The 26,677-nt window shown below is 39.2% G+C and overlaps 2 protein-coding genes across 6 annotated transcripts in view; one reads left to right on the top strand and one right to left on the bottom strand.

Annotated features, from left to right (window-relative positions):
* The first annotated feature begins 540 nt into the window (after positions 1–540).
* On the top strand, positions 541–25,068 carry PAQR3 (progestin and adipoQ receptor family member 3). Of its 4 annotated transcripts, XR_006787866.1 has the most exons (8): positions 541–900; positions 4,168–4,330; positions 8,868–9,023; positions 11,048–11,245; positions 13,720–13,810; positions 16,533–16,681; positions 19,213–19,330; positions 24,932–25,068. XR_006787866.1 is itself a non-coding variant. In XM_045857858.1 (7 exons), the coding sequence occupies exons 1-6, from the start codon at positions 716–718 to the stop codon at positions 16,673–16,675; spliced, it is 936 nt and encodes a 311-aa protein (XP_045713814.1). In that variant the 5' UTR covers positions 541–715; the 3' UTR covers positions 16,676–16,681; positions 24,932–25,067. The 4 variants fall into 4 exon arrangements, 3 of the variants coding, with proteins under 3 accessions (XP_045713814.1, XP_045713813.1, XP_045713812.1); XM_045857858.1 differs by lacking the exon at positions 19,213–19,330 and having other exon boundaries at positions 24,932–25,067; XM_045857857.1 differs by lacking the exons at positions 19,213–19,330; positions 24,932–25,068 and adding an exon at positions 17,467–19,154.
* The window catches only part of BMP2K (BMP2 inducible kinase), a 118,847-nt gene continuing 115,335 nt past the window's right edge, over positions 23,166–26,677 (bottom strand). For both annotated transcript variants that reach the window (XM_045857854.1, XM_045857855.1), the window contains one exon: positions 23,166–26,397. In XM_045857854.1, the coding sequence (XP_045713810.1) occupies positions 24,959–26,397 (1,439 nt within the window). In that variant the 3' untranslated portion in view covers positions 23,166–24,958. The remainder of the gene's footprint in view (positions 26,398–26,677) is intronic.

The raw sequence follows: 26,677 nt of genomic DNA, 5'->3' as shown, positions 1-26,677 counted from the left end.
AATTCCTGTACATAGTGAGTCAGAGAAACACTGAATGGTTTCAGTGTTTTAAATGTGTTGGAGCTTTCTCTATGGCTTAGTGGATGTGCGATTTTGGTAAATGTTCCATGTGCATCAAGTTTCCTCTATTTCCAACTAAGGGCTAACCTTTGCTTTGAAATGTCTAAGTTCCCTTCTAACATTGAGTGTGTGATTAGAAGCAAAAGTAAGCAACCGGTGAACAGTTAGCTCAAGTTATTATTTTTCTTCCAGTTAACTTCCTCCTGATTTTTCAAAATTTAACAACTATTGCTTCTAGTTAAAAAAAAGAAAGAAAAAACAAAAACATTTGTATTCCCTTGCGAAGTTCCGTGTTCTTCTCACCAACAAGTGGAGACGCAGGCCGCTGCTGTCCCGCGGGTTCCAGCAGCCCGCTAGCCCTGGCCAGGACCCACCAGCCCTGAAACAGGCTCACAGCCGCCCTAGCAACGGCCGGGGGGCGGGGCCCGCCGCGGCGTGCTGACGTCAGAGAGGGCTGCGACGCCGCCGGTCAGCCGCGGCGCTGACGCCGGTAGTCGCTGTGTGCTTGGAGCGGGGCCTGGGCAGCGGCGGCGTCGTAGGAGCTCCCGCTGCGTCCGCCTGCTCCGGGGCGGGGGCTGCGGCAGCGAAGCCCCCTCCCCGGGGAGGCGGGGCCTGGGGGAGCTCCCCGGTTGGGGAGCCGCGACAGCTTGGGAGGATGCATCAGAAGCTGCTGAAGAGCGCGCATTACATCGAGCTGGGCAGTTACCAGTACTGGCCGGTCCTGGTGCCCCGCGGCATTCGTCTGTACACTTACGAGCAGATCCCCGTGTCCCTCAAGGACAATCCGTACATCACCGACGGCTACCGGGCTTACCTGCCCTCCAGGCTGTGCATCAAAAGGTACAGTCTGGCCGCCTCCGCGGGGCGCGCCCGAGAGACGCGCTGACGGCCTCTCCTCCTCACCTACCCCGTTTTTGTCTGGTCTCTCCGCTGCTTTCCCCGCTGTTTTCCTTGACCATCCTTTTCATCCTTTTCTGCCACCTCTCCTCTCTCGTTATCTTCCCTCCTCCGCCGCCAGAATAATAATGATAACTATTATCTTGGTTACCAACTCTCCTTTGGCGCTTTGCTGTTTACAGAGGGCTTTTACATCTTTTATTCCTTTTGGTGCCTGCTGGGATTTACTTTGGACCCCTCACTGACAGTGCTTGGGCCGCACTTGCCCCTCTGTATACCTAAGCTTTATTTTTAGAGCAACCCTATAGAAATTCGGGCCTTTGGGATCAGATAAATGCCTGTATAATAAGAAACAAATTCACATTGCCATGTATATATGTGTATATTTAGAAACCCCTGACTGATTCATTCGGTAGGTACTATGGAGCTCTTGCTGTGGGTCAGGGACTTTAACCAGGTGGTGCAGAGAACAGCAGACAGGGTTCCTGTTTCATGACGCTACTAAGGCCCAGCCTGAGTGACACACATTAAAAAGATAATTACACTATTACATAATAACCATTGTGAAAAAACGCTGTGTAGGAAAAAAGCACGTTAGCAAAGAGAGCCTATAAAGGACACTGTCCTAGAGCACTATAGAAGCAACTCTGAATTTCTCCATCATCTAAATCTTTGAAACCAAAAGTACCTTGAAAGCCTGGGTTTAAAAAAAAAATGGAAAAGTTAATTCTTAGGAGAGCTAAATTAATTTTTAACAATTTCTGTTAAAATTCACTGTATGTACTTAAATACTTGATCCCACTTCAAGAGAATTAATACAGATGTTGGCTAGCTCCAGGTCTTTGTAGAGACAAACCCCAGTGCTGGAATGTGGGCAGTTGAATAGCTCAGGCAGCAACCACATGTCTGATCCTTGCTCTTTTCAGCATGGTCTTTACCTACTTCCTTTGCCCCATCTTGAAAGTAGTATTTCCAAGACTCACAGTTACAAGGTAACATCACTGTCCATCCCTTCTTGACTTTAATGGGTAGCACACCAGACTTCACAGTTTGAATTCTGAGTGATTTTTTCCTCCCTAATGCCTCCTGTGCATAAGTTACTACACAAGAAATCAGAGCTGGGTCCTGCTGTGTGTGTAAATCTCCACAAGGATGGAGTAGGTGGTGAGTTGCCTTAAATATTTTATACCCACCTAGCAGTGGTCTTCTGCATTCTGATATTAGATTCCAAACATTCTAGATAGAGAAGTGAAATCTAGTGTTTTAGCTCTTAGACTGCTGAGTCAAAGAATACTTGGCTATCCAGATCTGCCACTTAACAGCTGTGGGACCTTGAACAAAAATTAACCTCTCTGATCCTTATTTTCTCTATTTGCAAAAGTGAGGATGATCACAATAGCTACTTCAGTAAGTACAATAATATGGGTTAAATGAGATTATATATGTAAAACCCTACACAGGCCTCAGAGACACACAACAGATCATACTTTATCATCATGATTGTTGAGTTCAAAGATGAACAGATGATGATGGAGATGATTATTGATTTTGAAGCTGAACAGAATCTGTGCCTAGTTACTCATAGAATAAGAGTATGTCCTCTACTGGGGATATTCTTCTAAGTGCTCTTCCCTCCAGCTTGGTCTTCCAAGTTTCAGCTGTCACCTTCTCTTTTAGCTCTCAGGCATGACCAGGACAGATTTTAGAAATGAGAAGTATTGTGTCACAACTGTTCTGCCAATACTCTGTTACTTGGAAGGAACATGCCAAGCTTGTGTCTCTCAGTTCAGTTAATCAGGTTACACTGAGTTTCACAAAATGAGAAGTTCTAAAGCAATCGGCAGAGTATAGTATTAATTGTCAACACAGACCTGTAGTTACATGTATTCTCTCACATTCCTGCATCCTATCCCTCCCCAACACACACAATATAAGTAGTCTTTATACCTGATGCTTGTAAAGAATAAAGCCTGAAATTCATGACACAAGATTCACTTTATTCTTGGTGGTGGTTTGGTCGTATGAGACCCTGCTGGTTTTGATGTGGGAAAATGAGAGCCATGGTGACCGCTGCCCATTCACAGTAGGTGAGGGGTATGTGTTAACGCTTACTGATAAGGATTCAGAATCAGTGAAAGTCGAAGACCGTAGTTTAGAAAGATTATATTTTGCAAGAAAATGCAAGCAAGAGTATTTTAATTTTTTGTCATGATATCACCTTTCAATAAATAATCAGATGAGTTCTATCCCCAGCAGAAGAAACATTTCACAGAATTAAGGAAGGAGCTGGGAGGGACTTGCAGCATCTAATCCAGCTTCCTTGTTTTATAGACGAAGAACCTGAAGCCACAGAGGTTCAGTGACTTGCTCATGACCACAGAGCTAATTTGTTACCGAGGAGGTGAAGGGACTGCAGGGCTCGACCTGTGGTCGGGCTGGTACACCAGCCACCAGTGCTGCCAGAACTACTTAAACTTAAACCAGTTGGTCAGCATTTTGAAAGACAGCAAATAGTACCGATATTAAAAGTAACCAACCTATTGTTCCTAAAATGAACATGCCACCTGGAAAATGGTATGGTTTCAAAACAATCATAGCTGAGTTGTTCAGCATTCCTGTCTTAAAGGTATTTCCAGTGAATCAGTTTGTCTTCATTCTCCTTCTCTCAAGTCCAGTTAATTTTGTATTTGCATTTAGTGAATACGAAAAAGGTATTTTAAGTTTGTGCCTAACACTTAGAAGGTTTTCAGAGATTTATTATTGAACATCAAAGTATGCTAGCTAATACCAGTTTTAATCTGCACACTTATTTCTGCAGACATTTAGGATTGAATTTAAACAAGGCACTGTGCTTGAAACAGTGGTATCACAAAGACGGGTGGTGCCAGTCATCAGGGAGTTAATAGACTGGCAGTGACATGGAATTTATCCATGAATAACTATTATGTGAGGAAGAAAATGGTCAATATGGTAATACAGGTGAGCACCAAAAAAACCTCTAAGATCCTAAGATTGGTTGTGAAGAAACTTGGAGAGAGAGTAATCAGACTAAATGGTGTATCAGATTTAGAAAGGCTCTTGCGGTTAAGGGCTTAAAGTAACAAGTGTTGGGTAACCCAGAAAAATTGGCCCTACCCTTTTAAATGCTGACAGTGAGTGAGCCACTTTGATTCTGAACTGCATGGTTTTTTCTGTTTGTTTGTTTTCCAGTTTGTTCATTTTATCTAATGAGACAGTCAACATCTGGAGTCACCTGCTGGGTTTCTTTCTCTTCTTCACACTGGGAATATATGACATGACATCTGTGTTACCTTCGGCAAGTGCCTCCAGAGAAGATTTTGTAATTTGTTCTATTTGTCTTTTCTGCTTCCAGGTAAGTCATTTCACAAACACTCTTACTGGTAAAGAGACTTTGAGTCAGAGAAGCTTGGGCAGGTGACCTTACTTCATACCCACCACTTGCTTTAAAAGCCCCAAAATAGCATATAGGTTAGCTTACTCGCTATTATAGTATAAACACAAAAAGTATGTTTTATGAAAGTGTGTTTGGATGTTATTATTGGAGCATATTTGAAATCTAGTAAGTTTTAAAGATTGAGAACATTTCTTTGTTTCCTTTTCTCCTTCCCTTTTTAGACATCTCTCCTTTAAGATTAATACAAGCGTAGGAATCTGTGATTGTACTATGTTTTCACTGAAGTAGGATACTAGTGTCTGCTTAAAACTTGTTGAGGATTTCTCATCTTTTTCCTATTTGTATGTGTGATTTTTGTATTTGCTGTTTCCATACCATCGTAGCTGTAATGTCTTGTTTTGCTGGTATTGACCTTTTCTGTTCCTTTAACGTTAATTTCCTTTGGTCCTTTTACATTTGCCTGATTTCAAACCCTACTTCACTTTCTCCTCCTACCTCTTATATTTGTTAGTTCTTTAGCATTTTTCTTCAAAAGTCTATAATAGTATTAAATACAGCCTTTAGAAGTTGTATTAATAGTTTTCAAACTGATAATTCTAAAAAAGAAAACATGTGGACCAAAATCCTGTTGATATTATGTTTTAAAAAACTTCACAAAGTACAGAAAATCATAAAAATGAAAAGAAAATGGTGTCATCCCACATCCTCCAAACATAGGCCAGCACCCCCTGCAGTTAACCTGTTACTACTCAATTTGCAAGGTGAATCTGTAAGCAGGCTGCACAGATGTTGCTTTTGTTACGTGTGATTTAATTTCAGACCTTCACCTTTTGACTCAAATTAAAACTTTGGAATTAAATGATTAAGAAACATATCAGAAATATCCCCCCCCCCCCGCCAACACTTTTTATTTTAGAATTCTAGTTTTTAGAATATTTTAAAGTCCTTTGAAAGAATACTGTGTATTTTTACATTATTATTAGAAAACTAACTTTTAAGTATTTTTTAAGGTATTCTTTCTCATGTTTAATTCTTGTCCTGATTGAAACCTAAATATCTCTTAGAATCCATCACTAGTTTTAAAATGAATCAATTACTTCATAGTTAAAATTTTAGATATACCTTAACACAGACCGAGGTGCTCTCAATAATCATTAATGAGCAACACTAGTTTTTACTCTCCTCTTAGTTATGTGGATATTACCTGCTTTGAGAATCTCACATGTTTTCTACCCCTAGGGCCTGCCCTTTATCCCTTTACTGCCTAGCCTCAGCTGATGTTAGTTTGGAGAATACATACTAATTTTCATATGTTGTCTAAATAAACAAGGCATTACAAAATTATAAAGATGAAATGATTACAAAACTGTCAATAAAGAAGCACCTGAAGTATTACAGTGATCTGCCTAAGATTATTCAACAGCATAATAAAATCCTGGTCTCCTAACTGGCAGTACAATGATCTTTTTGTTACTATAAAACTTGCTAAAGATAAGTAAGTACATCTTCCCACTTGAAAATATCATTTCTGTTATTTTTATGAAATTATACATATCACTTGTTCACCCAGGTCTCCCAAATTCTTTGAATCAGCACGTAGCATGGTAAACCATAATGTGTGTTAATATTGATTTACATTTAATTTTTAAAACATATTTTTTTCTCTTTTCACTTATACTCGTTTTATACACTCAGTGCTTTCCCCCGAACCAAATTAATAGGGTGCATTCTGAATAATAGAATGTGATTTCAGGGGCTCTGAACTTTCTCAGAGGTCTTTCTGTCTTATAGTAGCATCTGAGAGCGTCTTTACTTGGATCCAGTTCATTTACATTCAGTTCCACAAACATTTTTAAATGCCTCCTATCTAAATCCAGGCACTAAGCTAGGCATCAGGAATACCACACTGAACAAAACCAACCTGGCATAAAGATCAGGTCGCTCAGGGAGGAGGGCAGAAGGAAGAGTGAGGCAGGGCATTTAAGTAGAAAAAACAGTTTTTATAAAGGCCCAGAAGCAAGAGACAGCTTAGCACTTTCTGGACTTACAGTCATTGGACTTTGTAGTCAGATCCTGGGGGAGAGAATTGAGAAGGGTGAGGTTGGAGAGGTAGGCAGGAGCCAGAGATACCTGGCTATTGTGCCAAGGAGTTCAGATGTAGGATGTCCCACTATCTGTCTACCCTGATGGAGTGAGACATTTTACAGAAGAAAACAAACATACTCAATGTGCCAGATCACTTTTCAGTCAGTTTTTTAAAGGAAACTAACAATAACACATCCCTTTAAAAGAGGACATACTGTATTTTTCCATGTATAATACGCACTTTTTCACCCAAATTTTTTAGGGGAAAGTAAGGTTGTGCATTATACATGGGTATAATAATTCCCTGTATAATGTGCATAAAACTGTGGGTGCGTATTATACAAGGCAAAATACAGCACTAAGTGTAGGTTAACCTAAAACTAAAAATTCAGTGTTCTCTATTAATGCTATGTATGATACTTTCTCTTCAATACTGTAGTGCTTCCTCTTTTATTGTCCACAAAGAAATTAGCTTTATCGTTGTTTTTTATTACCACTATAAGGTATACCCATGAAAAACATCAAGCAAACAAAAATGTATATGGAAAAAAGTGAAAGTCACTTGAAATTCCACTTCCCAGAGGTAACCACATTTGAAATTTGGGTTAAAAGTCCTCCGGACATTCTGTGTGCACAGCCTGCCGCCTGCCCGCCCGCCCACCTGTGTACCCGTGTCCAGGCTGTGCTCATCTCTGCGTGCCATGTTGTCAGTAAACATTGTGACAATGAGGTCTTTCCCTTTCAGTGAGAATATACTTCGATACTTTTCTGGATTGACTGTGTTTAATCTCAAGGATAATCTGACAAAACAAATAACCAGGCTTCTAGAATTATGTTTAGTTGGGCCAGTAAACTGACTTGTAACTTAGCCAAAGCCATAGATGAATAAGGATTTTAGACTGGATGAAGGACCGAGACTGTGGCAAGGTGCATTGTTTTGAATATTGATATTAATGCTATGGGGCCAAGTAGGTTTAATGACCCAATTATGGAGCAGCTAGATGACCATTTATGTGCCTCAGCAGTTACTTACAAATATTTATCAGTTTGACCTACTTCATACTGTTTATCTGCCCTGTCGTCTCCACCCCCACTGTCACTGGCCTAGCGTGGGCTCCGGTCAGTGCGCCCCAAGGCTCCCTCTGTAGCCTCGTCTCTCAGCCTCTCTGTAAGGGGCACTTACCATCTTCAGTAGTATCATGACTAGCCCGTAATATTGAAGTTGAAACCTCTTGATGTTTGTAACTTTTCATCATTGTGTCATGGAGAAGGCCACATGACACTGCTTAATGGTTCTGTTTCTCAACACGTTGCTTTCCTGTGAACCTCCCAGTGACCACGTGCACATCCTTGTTTATGTCCTTGAGGAATGTCAGATCAGCTTTTTACCATTTAGGTCAGGTGTGTCCACCCACCGCTCCCACCTCCCAGATTCACACACCCATAGAGCCAGTGCCCTCCCCCGTTTCCTCGTTGTGCTCTGCACTGACTTTTCCTATAGGACTCCTTACGTCACTTGTTCACTTGTTTCAGGGAAAACTGTCTGAGAGTAAAGGTTTCATCCTTGTATTCCCAGTGCGTGACACACAGCAGGGATTTAATGTCTGGAGGGAGTTCGGCCATAGAAATCTTAGCCGTTTTCAGAGCAGCCCATTGAATCAGATTAGTTTGCTCTCAGTTTGACAATTATATAAACAAAAGTCATAATTACTTTTTCTTGGATACAACAAAGTAAACTACACAATGAAATCTCATACAGACATGAAAAATCTTAAATGACAAAAGCAGACTTCAGAACAGAATGTTTAAAGTGATTCCATTTGATTAATCTCAGAACAGTGTATTGGTATTGTTTGTGCGGGTACATTTATATATTATACGTCTTGATATACTCATTGAAAATACCTGAAAGGACGTAACTGTTATGAGTGGCTACCTTTGGGGAATAGATTTGAACAGGAGGGGTTTACTTTTTAACCTCATACAATTCTGTTCTTTGACCTCTTTTAAGGACATATGTTACTTATATAATAAATCCTTTTTTGCAAAGAAAACTCATTCATGGATCAAAATAAACCTCAGTGAATATTTTTAAAACACATTGCATAATTTTTCTACTATTGTGCCATTTATTTTAAATTTTTATATTATAAGATAGCTATCACTTAAATCTTTTTCTTCATGTGATTGCTATCCCCGTGTCACCCACGAGGGAACGGAGGCCTAGAGAGGTGGCGTGGCTGCCCGGCTCGAGGCCCGGGGCTGAGCGCCGAGCCCAGGTGTGTCTGACTGGAGAGCCTGGGCCGGCCTAACCACTTCCTGAACATTGCACATGAGTTCGTTTAATGTCTTTGTGTTTCACTTTAACTTTTTGTTTCACTTTCAGTTATTTTTGTTTTGTTTGCCATAGGTCTGTATGCTTTGCTCTGTGGGCTATCATCTTTTTTCCTGCCATCGATCAGAAAAAACCTGTCGAAGATGGATGGCATTAGATTACGCAGGAATTTCTATTGGAATACTGGGCTGCTATGTCTCTGGAGTATTTTATGCATTTTATTGTAATAATGTAAGTAATTTAAAACATTTTTCATTCTACCTTTCATATAGGTCCGGGTCTTCTCACCATTGTTCCTTTGAAATTCTGAATAAGCACATAATTAACTTACAGAAGAATAAGAAGTTTTTTGTGTAGACTTTGTTGCTACACAATCATAGAAAACTGTCAACATAGCAGCAGTATAAAAAAAACTAGCACATAAATTTGGTTTGAATGGAAGAGCTTGTGTTATAGCCACTTACAAGGAAGCCATTTGCTCTTTAGGCCTAATTAGTTTGGAACCTAAGTATATAATTAAATATATATATGCAATTAACTTATTATAAATTGATTTTACTTTAGTAGTAGAATTTATGTCCTGCTCAGCCTTCAAACCTGTTAGTTTTGCATGAAACTGTTTGTTTTTAAAAAATTTAGAGGGACTATGCCAACTAGGGGTGTAGTGAGTACAGTCATGTAGTATTTGAATTGTTTCTGCTTGTCTTATTCTGCATTTCTCTGAAGCTTGTTTTCTGCTTATGTCTTTAGAAACATACCACATAATCAAAGAGATCAGGTACTTTTTGTAAATCTCTTCAGAAAAACTAGAAGTCAGGATAGATTAAAGAGAAAATAGAACTGTACAAGGTGATACAGTCCATGATCATTTACAGGGAAAATGTTCTTCCCTCTGGTATGTAATCTTTTCCAAATATTCACTTGTTATAGTGGCTCTTTACCTTTTAGGGAATATAGGCTGCTTTGAGAATGAGATTGCACACTATAGACCCATCAAGGCATATGTACATCTGGGTACAAAGTAACCAAACAATTTCACATGTGATTTCAGGAAGCTAATAGCCCCACAGAAGTCCCTGGAGTCCAGGTTAAGAACTCCATCCATGAGATGCTAACTTCTGTGCTTCAAAACCAGGTTTCAACTGCTCATTTAGAGACCTAAATGCTCTAATAGCTCTTCAAACCTAACATACTTTTAAATAAACATTCTTTCATGCCCCCTATTTTTTCCTCCAACACACATCCACACATCCCACATTTAGATCGTTTTGTTCATTTTCTGCATAAATAGAAGGTATGTGTGTAGCCTATCATACTAGAAACAGTCAAGCCATCCTCTGCTGCTCTGTGACACATCCAGTCAGCCAATAAGACTTTGTTTCAAAAATGCCTCCCAAATGTGGTGCCCACATTTGGGAGATGTGATATGGATCCATCTTCCTTGTTCAACAAGAACCCAAGCTCCTATTCACTCGTCGAGTCAGTTATCCTTATATCTTATAGCTGACTTCCTGTCAGTCTCATTCTTTTCTACATTGATGTCAGAGTTCTCTTTCTAATAAGTCGATTTGAAAACAGCCAGGTCACCCCATTTGTAAAGAACTCTATTCCCCCGGTGCCAATGTGGTCAAGTTCCAAATACTTAGCCTGCCGGGACACCTGCCTTTTGGCCTCCCTTCTCAAATTCCCCTGCCGCATGTGGCTGCGTGTGCTGGCTATGTTGTTTTTCCCTCGAGAGCTTCCTCCTCCCACAAAATCTCATATATTCTTCAAGACCCAGCTTAAATGTCATCTCCGTTGCGAGACATTTTTTAGCTACTCTAGGTAACACTGATTGCTCCCTCTTCTGTGGTTCTGCACCATTCTGTTGATACTGCAGTTATGTACTCAGACTATAATCCCATGTTTCCATGTTTGCCCCTCCCATAGCCTGTGAGTGCACCCACTGAGCAAGCCCATGTCGTAGTCATCTTTGTTTCTGCGGGACATAAATTGTCCCTAGCATATCATAGGTCCTCAGATCATGTTTCACATGATAAATGTGATCTCTTAACCAGCTCACTTTGAAATTTGTATGTCATCCTGAGAAACCTAAAACAGTTGTGTAGAACATGCATGTTTTTAAGAAAGGAAGGTAATCATGTTCAGATATGAAAATGCCAAGTAAATAGTTTGGAATGTGTAATGTGGAAGCCAAAATCACTTTTTCCTTCCCTTATTAACAACAACTAAAACTCGATTGCCTTCTGTTGCAGTACTGGCGTCAGGTGTACTTGGTCACGGTGCTGGCCATGATCCTGGCCGTGTTCTTCGCGCAGATCCATCCCAATTACCTCACCCAGCAGTGGCAGAGGCTCCGTTCCATCATCTTCTGTTCTGTTTCGGGATATGGAGTGATTCCTACTCTTCACTGGGTTTGGCTCAATGGAGGGCTGGGTGCTCCTATTGTACAGGTAGGTTCAATGCAGTCCATGTTTTTCCCATGTTTTTGCGTCCTTTCAATTTTATTCCTTTAGGGTAAAGTAGTATTAGGCCAAGCGGATGGGTCTTTGTCATTTGAGAGCATGTCTATAATGATATGTTGATGCCATAATTTTTATGCCTATACAGATAAGCATACCTTGCAGGAACCAAAATAAAGTCTACCTACCATTTTTTTCTGAGGTGGCTTTCTGTGAAGTAATACATTCTTAATTCTCTTTCTCTTACCCCAAGCATGTAAGTGCCTGAGTCCTTACCTGTAGAGGATGACTTGCACTTTTCTAGCTTTGTCAGCTGAGGCGAGGATACCACCAGTGGTAATTAACTCCAGTACAGAAGTAGGAGCAGTCATTGTTTTGTGTGTGTGTGTGTGTGTGTGTGTAGAGGAGGAAGAGTTGGGAACGATTTTTCTCTTGGACCTGTTGAGTTTGAGGTACCTGTGGGATATATAAGTAGAGACAGTTTATAAAATTTAGGTTAGAGTTTGAGACGAGTCATTAAGACTTGAAAATCATTACTGTATTGGTAGCTGTAGCATGGAAGCATATTTGACCCAGCAAAGAGAATATATTGAGAAATAGGAGCTATTAGAGTTAGAGATGATGGGGACATAGTTGAAATTCACTAGAAAGAATCTCAGTGATAACTGCTGAATATTCTTGAAAATAAGATTAGAAATCCAATATTTTTTAGAGATCCATAAAGAAATGATTTAAGTATGCACTAGAGAGTAAAGTTGAGAATTTTTAACATAAGTAAACATGCCCCAAAATCTAGCAGAAATCACACTTTCTGCAGTAGGAACTTCCCCGGGAATATGGGAGTTTAAATAACATGTATTAAAAAGAATCAGATTTTTTTTTAGATGTGGTAGGCTTACATATACTTACATGAAGTTGGCAACAGCATGATGGAAAACATTTGGATATAGAACTAAAAAGAGAAAGTTCTGTGATGTAGTGAATTGAGAGATATAATCTGTCCACTTTGCCAACTTGAGGACAAGTGTGATGCTTTCTTCCTAAGACTAGGAAATAGGAAGAGCCCTGGCTGGTGTGGCTTGGTTGTTTGGAGCATCATCCTATAGACCAAAAGGTCATGAGTTCGATTCCCAGTCAGGGCACATACCTATGTTGTGGGTTCAGTCCCTAATCAGAGCTCATAGGGGAGGCAGCCACTCAGTGTTTCTCACATTGATGTTTCTCTCTCTGTCTCTCTCTCCCTCCTCCTTCCTTTTCTCTAAAATCAATAAGCATGTCCTCAGGTAAGGATTTAAAAAAAAAAAAACAGAAAGATGAGACGATAGTGATGAGGAACTTAAGTGATCCTGCTATTCATGAAAACATTATTTTCTGACAATGTGATTTCCTGAAAATAAGTAAAGAAAATGGAATAGGGAGCTGCCACTCGAGTTTAATTCTAACCAGAAATTAATAACTGTTGACATAGAAGTGACCAAAATTTCGGGATTAAGTGACACATTCCTTTTAAGTTTATAATAACAAAAAAAAAACTAGACCCATTAAGGCAGTGTACATTAGAGAGCTCAGAAAAAATGGGAACTCTCCCATGTGCAGAAATCTTAAAGCAGAAATATGGCATAGGAAGGTAGTGGTTCTCAGAGATGGAACCCCAACAAGCTCACAGATCATTCCAGGGGAGAAGCGAAGGGACACTTCCAGAGAAATTTCAAAGGATTTTAAAAGGTGGAAATAAATGCACTTAACCAAAGAAAAGTTCCAGAAGGGCTAATTCTTAGAGGTAGGTTGGAGTTGTGTTCTAGAATGTTTGAGAAATCTAGGTTGGTTATTCTAAGAATCTGGAATGTAGAGAGGGCCATGATAATTCTCGGGTATTTGAAGAGGGAAGAAAAGTAACTTGTCTTTATTTCTTAAGTGACTTATTGGTAAATTGGTTTATATCCAGAATTAGGAACAATACATACAAATTATAGGTGGCTAATTTTCTTAGGGCAAGGAAAAGCTTTCCAGTAGAGCTGTGAGATGGACTGGTTCACAGTAGTATTCAACAAGACCACTTTCCTGGGAGGGTGGCACAGATTTCATTATTGGGCCGTACTTCGGGCCTTTCTAGCTACCAGTCCCTGGTCTTCAGGCTCTTTGCTTATTCGTCTGGTAACTCCATCCTCTAAGTGCTTCGTCCATATACCTATATTGTAGATGGAGCTGTAGATTGTAGCATCTTCTGCCTTGTTAAGGCTCTGTCTCCTTTAGTATGCTAATCTTTGGGGCATGCTCTGTGTTCCACTCTTGTGCAGGATTAGGAATGAGATTTCTATTATTGGAGACTATCTGCAAAAGCAATTCAGATTTAACAGACTTAATTGCAGTCTACCTATGAGTTCCATCTGTAAATCGGATTCACAGTAAATTGGAATTTCAGTCCCAGTAGGAAGATCTGTGAACAGCATGCTTTTGCTTTTCAGGACTTTGCACCCCGTGTGGTTGTGATGTACGTGATCGCTCTTCTGGCTTTCCTGTTCTACGTTTCCAAAGTTCCAGAGCGCTACTTTCCAGGTAGGTACTGCTTTCACGCTGATTTCATAATTTTATTCTAACTACATGGTTGATGTATAGACTTAGATTTGGTTTTTTTTCCCAACATTATTGATTATGGAAGAGCTCTCCTATTCTCAGATGTTACCTAAACTTTTAACTTTCAAAGGTTTCACCAATTTTTCCTTGCATCCTTACAGTGTGAATTGGGTCCAGTAGGTGTGGTTACCATTTCACAATTGCGAACTAGTGACAAGTCTTCTGACTCCCAGCCACTGTTTTTTGTGGAGCACTAATCATCAATTACCATTTATTTCTTTATATACCAACGTAGTCTTAAAAATTAATTTGTAGATGCAGAGACATGTAAAATTACAAATAAGAAGAGAATAATGAATAGAAGCCAGGGTTGGGATCACTTCACAATCTGTCCATAATGAGGTTCTATAAAACAGGTAAAGGCTACTTGGGTTCAGATCCCACATGGACACTCAGTAGCTGCATAAACTAAACACGTTACTTAGGCTTTCTTGCTTGTTTCCTCATCTGATACCTGGAGATTATACTTTCTTTCATGGGGTTATTGTGAGGATTAGATTTAGCACATTTCCTCACAAGTAGTAAGCACTCAGCCCTGGCTGGCGTAGCTCAGTGGATTGAGTGCAGGCTGTGAACCAAAGTATCGCAGGTTCTATTCCCAGTCAGGGCACATGCCTGGGTTGCAGGCCATGGCCCCCAGCAACCGCACATTGATGTTTCTCTCGTTCTCTCTTTCTCCCTTCCTTCCCTCTCTAAAAATAAATAAAATCTTTTTAAAAAAGTAATAAGCACTCAGTAAATGTTAGCAATTATTGTAATGATGTCCCTCAACCTCAGTCCCATAAATGAAATCTGTGCTTTAATAAGATGCGGGGTGATGTAAGTCCAGGTGACCTTTGGCTGAGTCAAGAATGACAGAGCACTTCAAAGCAGTGAGTTGTCAGTGTGGGGCCGCAAGTAGGGGAGCAGTTTAATTCAAACTGCAGACTGCAGCTCTTCTCCCTGGGTTGAGAATCACTTCCGCAGTGAACTGAAGACAGGACTGTGCTGCTCCTCACATGTGTAGGGGAAAAAGAAAAGACGAGAAACCCTGATCTGGAGAATGAATAGACAGGAGAGCCTCAGGCATTCCTCTGTGCACTCGGTTTTTACCACTGAGTTTCCATAAGAGTGGAATACAGAGAACCTGGGTGTTGTAAACAGGAGGATTTGGGAACATAATTAGGACATATCCCTGATTTGAAGGCCACCCATACTCCCCAAGACAGGGCTGGAATTTCCCTTAGCAGACAGTTCTGGTAAAACATTTTTGTACCGCGTTATAATAATTCTTTTAAAAAATTGTTTCTTCATCACAGACATGTAGAAAATTAAACCATGAAAGTTCTCTAGCATTTTTAGGCCTTAAAATACTCAGGAGTTCCCAGTTGTCTAATATAGGCACTTATAAAAGGTCAAATGCTATGTTACTTAACATTTCTGCAAGATCAACTTGATATAAAATGTGCCCGAGGTACCTTTGAGCAGTGCAGGTAGGGAGACCATGATAAAAGTGATCATCCCAGATGTTCATAAATAAACAGCTTCGAAACCTTGTCCAACTGGTCCTCATTTATGACCTGACTAAAGAGAAGCGTGTGCATTGGTGGTGAAATGGTGCATGAATACCGTAAAATCCAAAAACTTAAACCTAAGAACTTACTTTTCAGCTCAGGTTAAAATTTTAACACTACATAAACATCACAACGGCATCGGTGACTCCGGGCATCTCCCAGGTGTCCATGGACAGAATTTAATAGATCTGTGGAGCTTGTGTTACAGTATAGTCAGTTCTCTTTTTAATCCTCTGTATTCTAGTTTCTTTTTTTAAATGAACCTGTGGGCTTGATTAGACTGTCAAAGAGGTCCATGACACAAAAAAAGGGCTAAGACCCTTACCAAGAGAATTCTGTTGACTTATACTTTAAAATCTACATAGTATATTGGTTTACATTACATTACCATAGGAACACCTATGGTAAGAAAGTTATTTCCACTTAAATTTCTATGGTTCTGTATTTTTTGAAGAAGCATCCTGCATGTTTATTTAATCTCCTTGGGATTTAACCTTTAATCACAAAGAGAAACAATTCTCCTAAATTGTATGTGAACTAACCAACCTTAAATAACCTATCACTAATTACATTTTGCAGATTATTTCATCAGTCTGATAACTCAAAGTTCAGATTTGAGTGTTCTCTTTACACACCTGCTTGAAATAAACAGTGCTCATAGCAGACTTACAGCCAAACACAAAAATGTGTGTGCTTCATATCAACTCCTCGGTGCATAGCATGGATTTCCTCTGCTTCTCACATGGAATGTCCTTTATTCCACAGATATAAATTGAGACATGGGAGGTTAAAAGTCAAATTCCTGAAATTAACCAAGTTAGATTTTTTTAGAACACATTTGGAATAGTATTTCTAAAATTCACCAGTGTACCTTATGAATAAAACCTTAAAATTAGACTCAAAAATGAATTTATCCTTTCTTAAAAAACATTTGGCTCTGAATTAATCTACAGCCAGCTTCCATGTGCTCCGAGACTACCAAAATCTTTCTGTTGCTGAGCTGTACTTCCAAGGCCAAAAATAAAAATTTATTTCAATTCTAATGTCAAAATATTACAATCAACATTCTTTCCCTCGACCTTCCTTTCCAGGACAACTCAACTACCTCGGTTCAAGCCACCAAATATGGCACATCCTGGCAGTGGTGATGTTGTACTGGTGGCATCAGTCCACAGTGTATGTCATGCAGTACAGACACAGCAAGCCTTGTCCAGACTATGTTTCTCCCTTGTGAATTCAGGTATGGCCACCTGGTGTGTTCAGTTGTTAAGCAATATGTAACGGGGAGTTGTATACCCCAATATTTCTAAGAGCCCCTTAGTTTTTCCTTTTTCCTGTTTAATATCTCATGAGTGATGCTTTATAAAACTGGAAAAGTACACTTCTGGATCTGTAATAGTAACTGCTTTATAGGCCCTTAAAACTACTAATTTGCCGCTTCTCCAGAAAGTAAAAATTAGTTGGCATTCAAAAGAAACATCTGAATACCAGTGAATGTGAAACTAGTGTAGAAATAGTAATCATTTCACTTAACACCAGCTTAATTTCCTTAGGAAGGGCTCACCTCCATTATAAAATGGAGTCATCCTATGTGATTCCTTTAACTGAAAGTATTTTAGTAGATGATCAAGTTCAAGTGCCTAATCAAGGCAAGGGTTGCAATAGCCTATGCTTAACACGAGCTAGGATAGTGATTTCAGATCATCACTAGCTTTTAACTACATGATTTGTGAGAAACTGGCACATAAGATACTTTCTTTAGTTGTGGGTTCTCTTCTCCCTAGGAACGTGGATTTTTTAGTTTGCTAGAACAAAAACTGTAAACCTCTTCTTTAAGTTGAAAGAGGTGTTGAGTTGAGGAAAGAACTTGCATTACCATTTCCCATCAGATAAGAATTCATTAAAAACTGAGTACGTGATCAGGTGACAAATTCTATAGTCTGATAACAAGTAATTAGCCATTTAAGCTTTTCAATTTCAAATAATATTCTTTAGTCCATGTAATAATTGAACTCTTGTCAGCAGATTGCAGATTTACGGTTCCACACCCCTGCTGCAGCAGAGCTCGCCCCTCTCTGAATTTGCAGTCCTGACTGCCCTGATGGTGGGGTTCCCGGCTATATGGGTGCTACTTCCAAGGCCAGAGTCCAGATGGCCCAGTCTTGACCCTGCAATGAACCTTAAGCCTTAGAACAAAGTCATGCAGATGCCCCATTCGATGGTGTATTATTCACCTGTGCTCTGAGACATTAAATTGGCATTTTATCGTATATACTTAAAAAACAGGTCTCAATGCCCTATCTTAAAACATAACACTCTTGTTCTTTGGTCTTTTTCATATGCCTAAATTAAATCCCTTAAAGCAGTCACTTATAAAAACATGTTGTTTATTGGAATAGAAAATACTACCCAAGTTTCTTAATGGGTTAACATGAGCTGCTTTAAATATTGGTGTATCTTGAGGACCTTGGAATTACTAAATATCGGAAGTGTTGACTGACCATGAACGCTTATTCCCAAAATGCCATTTGTACATATGATACTAGGAATGTTAACTTTAATGTGCCTCAGTTTATGCATCTATAAAATTTTGTATATTTTTCAGTGTAGCGTTTTTGGGAATATAAACCCCCCCCATGCACGAGCATGGTACCTCAGCAAGGAAAGTTTTCCCCACTAGGCCAGGGACACGCCGTTCTCATGATGGAACACTGCTGTGGAGATAGCTGCTTTATCTCCTAGGGCCTGGTTTGATTCGGGGGCTGAATAGAAGATTTTGATGTAACGATGATATATTTTCCTTGTAACATCCCTTACTGGGTACATGATATTATTTCTTTAAAAGACACTTTGTCATTTTGGCCAAACAATGACTCTTTACAATTAATTTAAAAATGAAGGAAGGCGAAGTCTAGTTATGTTAGGTCTGACACCATTTTTGTTATAAAAATCTTCTCAAAAACATATTGAACATTAAGGTTTATTTTAATTTTTAAAAATATTCCTTTTTTGGGTCAGTGTATGAGTTATTTAGTACTTGTCATCTGAATAGATAAAAAGCATAATGTGTTTAAGACTGTTTTTTGAATTGAAAAGGTCAGGAGAATTAGACCATGTAAACATTTCATTTTCTCATGAAAGTGTCAAATATTGTTAAGAGAGCTATCTTTTCTCATTCTTATCTTTACTATGATGTATTTATTATAATGTAGGGAATGAATGAATGTGGATTGCTGTCCACTATAAACACTTCTGTATATCAGCATTTATTGACCACGTACTGTGTGCACATCACTACTGGCAAAATTTTTAAGACATTGTTAACATTAAAGAATAACTATTTAAAAATTGCCTACAAATCTGAGCCAGTAATAATGTATATTTAAGTTATTTTTGTTTTACTAATTAAAATTGGATTAAAAGTACACTATTCAGCTACACTGCTAAAAAGATTGGTTTTAATTTTACCAATATGTAAACTATAGAAGCTCTTTACTGAAGGACTTTACATTTTAAAATTATCCATCGCTGTTTTAAATTGTCTGTAGTGATTTATAAGGTTGTAGTTAACTCATTTAAGAGACAATTATCTTTCTATATAAAGGCATTTTTAAATAGCAAAATAGTGCTTGTCTTCTTTGTCATTCAACTGAGTGCAATTCACAAGCTGCATGGCAAAATGTTATTATGTAAATAAACTGGTTTACTAAATATATAAAGTGCCACTTGTCATTCTTTATAATACATAACAGCTTCAAAATCGTATTTTAGAACCAGGAATGAAGATTCAGGGACTACATGTCACACCTTACGCCATCCCACCTGGACAAAGTAACCCATTTGAAGACTGATTGACTGGCATAAGGCTGTACAACTCTCCATTTGGCAGGTACCTACCGAGAGATATCCTTTGCCCTATATTAAATGTCAAGGGGCAAAGCCTGCACTTCCGGATTTCTGCCAGCTGCTGAGCTGAGTAGGTCCATGTCCACCCAAAATCATCGTTCCAGGTACTTCCCCTCCTGCCACAGTATGTGAAGAGTCAGCTCAGCTGTTAGAGGAGGGGCAGAAGTGTCTTCTACATGCATTAGCACAAATGTGCTTATATTGAAAAGAGGCACAGAAGCAATTCAAATTCTGTACCCTACTTTCTGAGTAGAGTAGGGAGATAAGGATCCAAAACTTAAATGTCCTTTTAGAGAATGTTCTCCGAAGGGAAAAGGAGTAGCAGTAGGGGTCTCTTGTGAAATGTAAAACTTTCATCTTTAGAGGGCAGGACTGATAGCCACCAAGGACGTAGTCCTGCTCTGTAAATCTGGGATCAGAAACACTACAGAACACAGTAACTGCCACATCACTGAGCATCTGAAACAAAAGTGAACTATCTAAATGTGCAACAAATAACACTCAAAAACTCATGCCTCCGATATGAGAATATTAGCTGTATCTTACATAGGAGGCTGCAGCTGGACTTCCTTTAAGGGATTAGCTATTCAACATAAATAGCTGCAGTCGAAGCATGTGTGTGTGTGTGTCTAAAGAAGTTAACTGGAACTGAATTTGAATGGTGGTCTGCTCCACATGGTTTTTTTAATATAACTTCTGATTTGTGATATTTTGTTCCTTTGTACCACTTGTTAAAAAGACATTAAACCCTTATTTTCCCACATAACTTTAGATAAATGTTACTACTTCAACAAAAAAGTTCGTAACAAACAAGATGAATCTTTCCACAAGCCACCAATCTAAAGACACCAGTTTGTGGAATAATACATAACATTAAAGGTATTGTGACTTTGACCCCCAACCTGGTCCAGCAATCCAATAAACAGGTTTTCTCTTTATCTTGCAAAAGCATCTTTTTGACATAATCAAGGTTTACAATATTTTATTTAACCAGATTTTAAGTTTTTAAAGAGTTTAAAAATTTATACATAATGCAAAAACTATGCCAAACACTCAAAACTTCCTTCAGAGTCTTATGTTTTTGCTTTACCTTTATCGTAAGTTGTCAGTAATTGTAGTCCTGAACAAACTGTGCTATTAAGCATTTTTATTGCAAAAATGCTAGGTCAAAATGGGTTTTCTTCCTTGGATCTAAACTGTGAGCTCCTCTCAGAACAGAGATCTAATCCTATTCATTTTCTCTTCCACCAGCTGGTACTGAATTGGTGCTTAATGTCTGTGGTATGAGGGAAAGAACTGAAGTTTACAACCAAAATTTTTAATAAGACAAAAAATGAAAAACTCCAAAGTCACTGATTATAAAGAATATGCAATTCATTTGGGATTTATTGCATTTAAAGAAAGCAGATTATTAAAACAGGTATGATAAATACAGTAAGAAAATAACTTTACATTTCAAACAACACAAAGTGAATGGGGGACAGCATTCATCCAATAGGAATAAGCAATGTCAAGGCAAAGTAGTAAAATCAGTTAGTGCTTAAGTAGATATAGGAAGAAAAAAAGCAACTGGTTCTACCTCAGAACAGTTTCCCACCTATATTTGAATTGAAGTTACTTAGAAAGTACATTTTATAACAATTAGAAATATAATAAAGATGTAAATCAGGCTTATTAAAAGTTAAAGTTATTTGCTTAGTGGTACATAAAAGGCTTCAGAAAATTCAAGTTTAACAGAAAATGGAAGTGTAATCAAAGAAAGTGCACTTAAAGCTGTTTGCCAGCAATTAAAAAGCAGTTTACTATTACCATACTGCTTACTATTAGATGACTTTCAATCACAAAGAGTATAATAATAAAAACAATTCTTTCAAAAGTAGCGCAAGTTTTTAAATAAAAATAACCCTAAATGATGGCCCTTTGCATTTTCACCTGTCTACCATATTCTTTTAGTGGCTTCTGTAAACCCTCTCTAGGAGTGAAAGTTCTTTTCATCATGATTGTGGGTGCAATTCTATTTAAACTAAAAATTCACATTAACTCCCCCGAAGAGAGATGTGGCAGGTGTGTGTATGTGTGTGTTCATACATTTATCTTAATATATAAACACCAGTGTGTATAAGTTTTCAAATAAACTCATTTCTGTTACTCTCACAGTAAATACGCCACTCATTCTCACAGTAGATTTGTCTGCTCAATAGTGAACCTAAAATGAATAATTTTGCTTAAAAAAAGGTGTAATGAACATTCTACATATATTAAAATAAAGGTACCCACACTCCTCAGGACTAGTGATAGTAATACACATGTACCTTCTAGCAATGCTTATATGCAGTACCAAACCTAAAATAAACAAGCAGAGTAGCTGAATAGTGAGAAAACCACCCTGCCTGAGGAACATCAAAGCAGAAGAGTGGGCTCACCTTAGTCTTTTCCTCCAGCAAGATGAGGACAACAGCCTATCACACTGTTAAACAACAAACAGGGGAGAGCAAAAAGGTGCTTTTATCTACAGTCCTGAATATCATCATCGCTGTGCCCACACGCACACACACAGGGGAGGGGCGGGCGGTGGAACATTTACACCATGTCCCTGACGGATACTTTTGAATAAATATTCTGGTCAGTTAAAATTTCATGCAGCCTACAACCCTTTCTCCTCCACTTAATATGTATATACCAAGCAACTGTGCCTCAACAGATACATTCTTCAATGCCATAAAAGTTAATCTTTAAAATTAACATTTTGCTGAAGTGACACTACTAAAATAATTAAGCAAATGGTCCACTTCTATAGATTACTCAAAATCAACAAGCATGATTAAAGCTGTTAGGGCAAAAAAAAAATAACTTTGGCCTCAGATTTTTGCTAGCTTCATATTTAACTTCCCTTAGTGATGTTCAAGTATTACAGGTTTAGAGTTACAACTATTTAACATGCTAGAGAAGCACAGAGGACACTTGATTAATAGTAGGGAAATAATTTCTATTCACCCTTCCTTCCTCAAACAAGAATTGGACCATCCTGCTTTAGAGCCAAACTTTCACTGGGTGCTGTTAAACTTTTCCACATGCCTTTGGAGCGATGTTCTCATAATTCTCTTAAGGGAATGTCGGGACATCGGCCACACAGAGTCACCTACACGCTAACAGAAGTAGGAGGAGATGACTGAGGACAGAGAGCGGTCCTGAACCCACACTGCTTGGGAAAATGCCCCTGCCTCAGCACATGGGAATCTCCCCACTTCCATCCCACGGTGTCCCCCACTGAATCCTAAGTGTTTCCTCTGAGCTATAATCTGAAAGGAGGGAAGTCACTGGGCTGTGACATAAGAAATGTAAGAATGTAAATATTTTAAACAATGTCAATGCTGTTTCCTTAGAATGCAGCCAACATTACAAGCCAAAGTGTCTGTCAGTGTCTAAGTCATTAAAAAATATTCAGTGTATTGATGAAAAGAAAATGTAAGCAAGGCCTGGTGTCAGAGTCTAGATATTTCATGCTTACATCCTACGGAGACCACACTAACTCACCCACCAGCCCTTCTAACTACAAAATTCATGAAGTCTAGCAGAGACCAAGGCCAAGGACTAAAATAGTCAAAGAAGCATACTGTGCACATCAACCAACAGATTATCATTAAAAAAAAAAATTCTTCTGTTTGATACAAACCTACTTGGTAGTTCATGAGTTTACTATATGTAATCATCAAGTCTTCACTTTTAAAAGAAAGTATCCCTTGAATCTACTTTGTGAAGATTTTTAAAACATCTACTTAAGCATTTGCATTAGCAGTATTAATCAACCTGAGAGTCAGAAAAAAAAAAAAAAAGACAACACGTGCAAACACTATTTGCCTTTGGCACAGGACCAGTCGTGGGTACAGTCAGGCTCTAAGAGTGTAACTCGGACGCAGTAACGTCATGCTTGGTCTGCCTCTGCTAGCTCTGATTCACACATTGCTTCCCTGTTTGTCCACAAATGTTTGTTTTAAAACAGAAAAGAGAAGCAATAAAAAAAATGAATATATGGTATAGTTACACATACCTTGCTTCTTTCCAAGTTCAGAACTGTGAAAACAAGCACATAGCTCATCCCCATTGGGACACTATAATTAAGGGATTCTATCAGTAATATGATTACTCATAAAACACATTTTAATTGGGTTCAAAGAGAATTAATTTAAAATACAGCAATCAAGGAGAGTGCCAGGTGATAAGAGTTTCCACCCTTTTCGTAAATAACCTTTAACAGTTCTAGAAACTTCTAAATGTTAATTTGATAGGGAAAGGCAATTATAGGGAAGGACAGTTATTTTAAGTGTATTATAACTTAAAATACTTGAAGACAGAAGCACAGATACTAAATTCACATTCATATATATAATTTCTATCTCATTAGACAATTTCTATAAAAATCTCAAGTTTCTAATTAGGATTTGTGATATAAAAAAAAAAGGCAATTTGATAGCTGGGTTCTTTTCACTAAAGACACAGTCAACCAGCAGAGTTAACACACGAGTCCCTCATCATCTCACACTTACAGCCATCGTTAAGATCTCGCTCGTCAGTGCCAGTGCCGAGGTACTTGCGGCAGGAGCTGAGAGCCCTGCATGTAAGGCTTGTGGCTTTCACTGCTCTGTGCACTTCATTAAAACTACTCCGCCCTCCAAACCTAAATGAAAAACTGTCGCTCGTGACTTCGGGAATATATTTGGTGAAGGTGGTAATTTAATAAAGTACATTATTAAATGCAACATGATTTTACATTGTAAACATCTGAAAAACTCAGGGTTTCAGCTACATGTTTTTTTTTTTCCTGAAATAAAAGTTCTGTATAACCTTTGTCTTCACTCCCAGTTTTTCAATAAACTACTTTGTTAGGGACATGATAGTGTAAGTTTTGAGGAAGAAGCTATTCAAAAGCTGAATACTAAATATTCCTCAAGTATTGTTATTTTTTCTTTTTGTTCTAGGCTTCTATGTAGATATTCCATATTAATGGCACTTGTTTTTAAAAATAAAAGTTTCAGGCACAATAATTACTTCTGGCTCTGCTTTGTAGAGAAAGGTATAAGAACTAAAATCTCTGCATTCTCCAGATTATAACTTTCTGATTCTTTATGAGAATAAAGTTGTTTTACTGTGTGGAAGTTAGAAGAGATCTTTAAAAAGCCCACAAGTGCAAACTGTATTTGTACAGATAACCTCAGCTTTAATGCTGGCTTCTGGAATGAGCCTAGGGCATGCACCTAAAAGTGACATTCTAGTATAAAAATAACTCAGCTTCCCAGTCCCTCTTCAACGGCTAAAAAATGGGAAACAAGCCACATGCTTTCCCTGGATGTCTGTGCTCTCATCAAGCCCGTAGCTGAAACCCTGGGTCAGAGCTTCCAGTTCAGCTCCCTCTCTTCCTGTGTGGAAGAGACACCGAGTCACTACCCTGTGGAGATACTTCCTTTTTCTATTTGGTTTATTTAAAAATCACCTATTCTGATTGACCTGTAAGAATGAATTATATAAAGGGCTATACAAATCAATTTTCTTTCAAATTCATAAAACTATTCATACTTTTTTGAAACAGGGTTAACACCAAGTCCATCAGAAGTATCTACTGTTTAGAAGGAAATGGAGCAGCACCAAATGGGTCTAATTCAACTGACTGGGACTGTTGGGACTGAGGTGAAGTAATGCTTTGCACCACAAGTTCTGTAAAGGGGACGGCACCAAAATCATCCATTTTCAACGCATCTGCACTATGGAATGACCCATGGAGTGAATTGGGTCTTTGCCGCCCGGGCAGCACGGGATTATGGTCTGCGCGGAGGTCACTGAGGCCCTGATGTGGAGGGTGCCACTGCAGATCTGGGGGGTGGAAGGGCTTGGCCCCAAAGGGGTCCAACAGACTCTCCTCGGGAGGCAGGACATTCCCTCTGTCTTTCCCATCAGTCAGCGTAACACTGATGTTCTCCTTGGAGTCTGAGATGGTTAAAAATTCATTGCTGCTTTGAGAGTCTCGGCGGCCCACCTTTTTGTGCCTGCGGGCCCTCTCTGGAGTGCGGTAGGTGGGCTTCATGGTCTTCTTTGTGCCGGTCGGCGTGCCGTGGTGCCGCTTCCCGTTACTTTTGGACAAATCCTGTTTGGTGCGCCTTTGGCGCGAAGACAGTTTCTGTAAGCTACGCTGTTTAACCTTTTGCTGCTGACTCCCAGTTATTTCCTCAAAGGGCACAAGCCCAAAAACGTCCTCGTGGATGTCACTTTTACTTGTGGATGTGGGAAAGGGCTGAAATGGAGTGGAGCCAAATATATCTATACTTTTGGGACAACCTGAGAGAGTCTGCGCTTCAGGCCCCACTGCACGGCCGTCTTGTATGTTCACCTTTTTGCTAAAGGGTGCCTTTGTGAATACATCAAATTCCTCTTGCTCCAGTCCCACACTAGGAAAATAGGTCTGTTGAGAGAGGTTCTTTTCATTTTCCCTTTGTTGGGGCTGTTCAGCACGCACTGCAAAGAATGGGACGGCGCCAAACACATCAAACTCGTCTTTGGGGGTCTGCACTGCAGCATCACAGGGTAGCTGGGTTGGGCTGATGAGCGTTACATTAGGATCCTGGACTGGCCCACTGCCAGATTTGGCTCTGTAGGCAGGGCTCCCATCACTGTACTTGGTTTTGGCCTGTTCATACTCAGAATCAGAGCTGTGTTTCTCCTCCTCTTCCTCATCTTCAGAGTCCATGAGGAGGGGCCTATGACCCAGATTTTCTGGTTCAGTATCATCATCATTGAAATCTCCCTGTTCTCCCTGAAGAATTTCTTCATCCTCTTGCTCTTCCTCTTCACTGCTCTTAGGAGAAGGGGGATCTGATTCAAAATCACTTTCAGATTCATCATCTCCCTTCTGCACTTGACCCTGTAGTGATGAATTCACTGAGTTTTTCTTTCCAGCCCGGTGGTCTTTAGATAATGGACTTGTCTTTCTATCCTTGATAGGGATTGTAGAGCTGTTTTCTTCATCCATGGATGAATGTTCAATTTTCTTTTCAGGAGAACCTGCAGGTTCAAAAAAAAAAATTATTATAGCATTCTAATGCATGTCAAAAACCATTTCCACTAAACAGTACTTACTAATGAAGCATTCCAAATCTCTCGTACCAGTTCCCTTAGAGTAAGCTTTGTCTCTAGGCTTAGGGAACCGCACTTATTCTCACCAGGTGGCCAGGTCCTTCAGTGCCAACAGAGTCTCTGTTCCCTGTGTTCCACCTACTCATCACTCACACCCAGAGTAGAACTCTGAATATAGTACACAAGCAAACTTCCTTCTCCCACCTTC

Source organism: Phyllostomus hastatus, unplaced genomic scaffold, assembly GCF_019186645.2.
Source record: "Phyllostomus hastatus isolate PE091 unplaced genomic scaffold, TTU_PhHast_1.1 phas_scaffold_1674, whole genome shotgun sequence".
NCBI lineage: Eukaryota > Metazoa > Chordata > Mammalia > Chiroptera > Phyllostomidae > Phyllostomus > Phyllostomus hastatus.
This window is presented reverse-complemented; position numbering and strand designations above follow the sequence as displayed.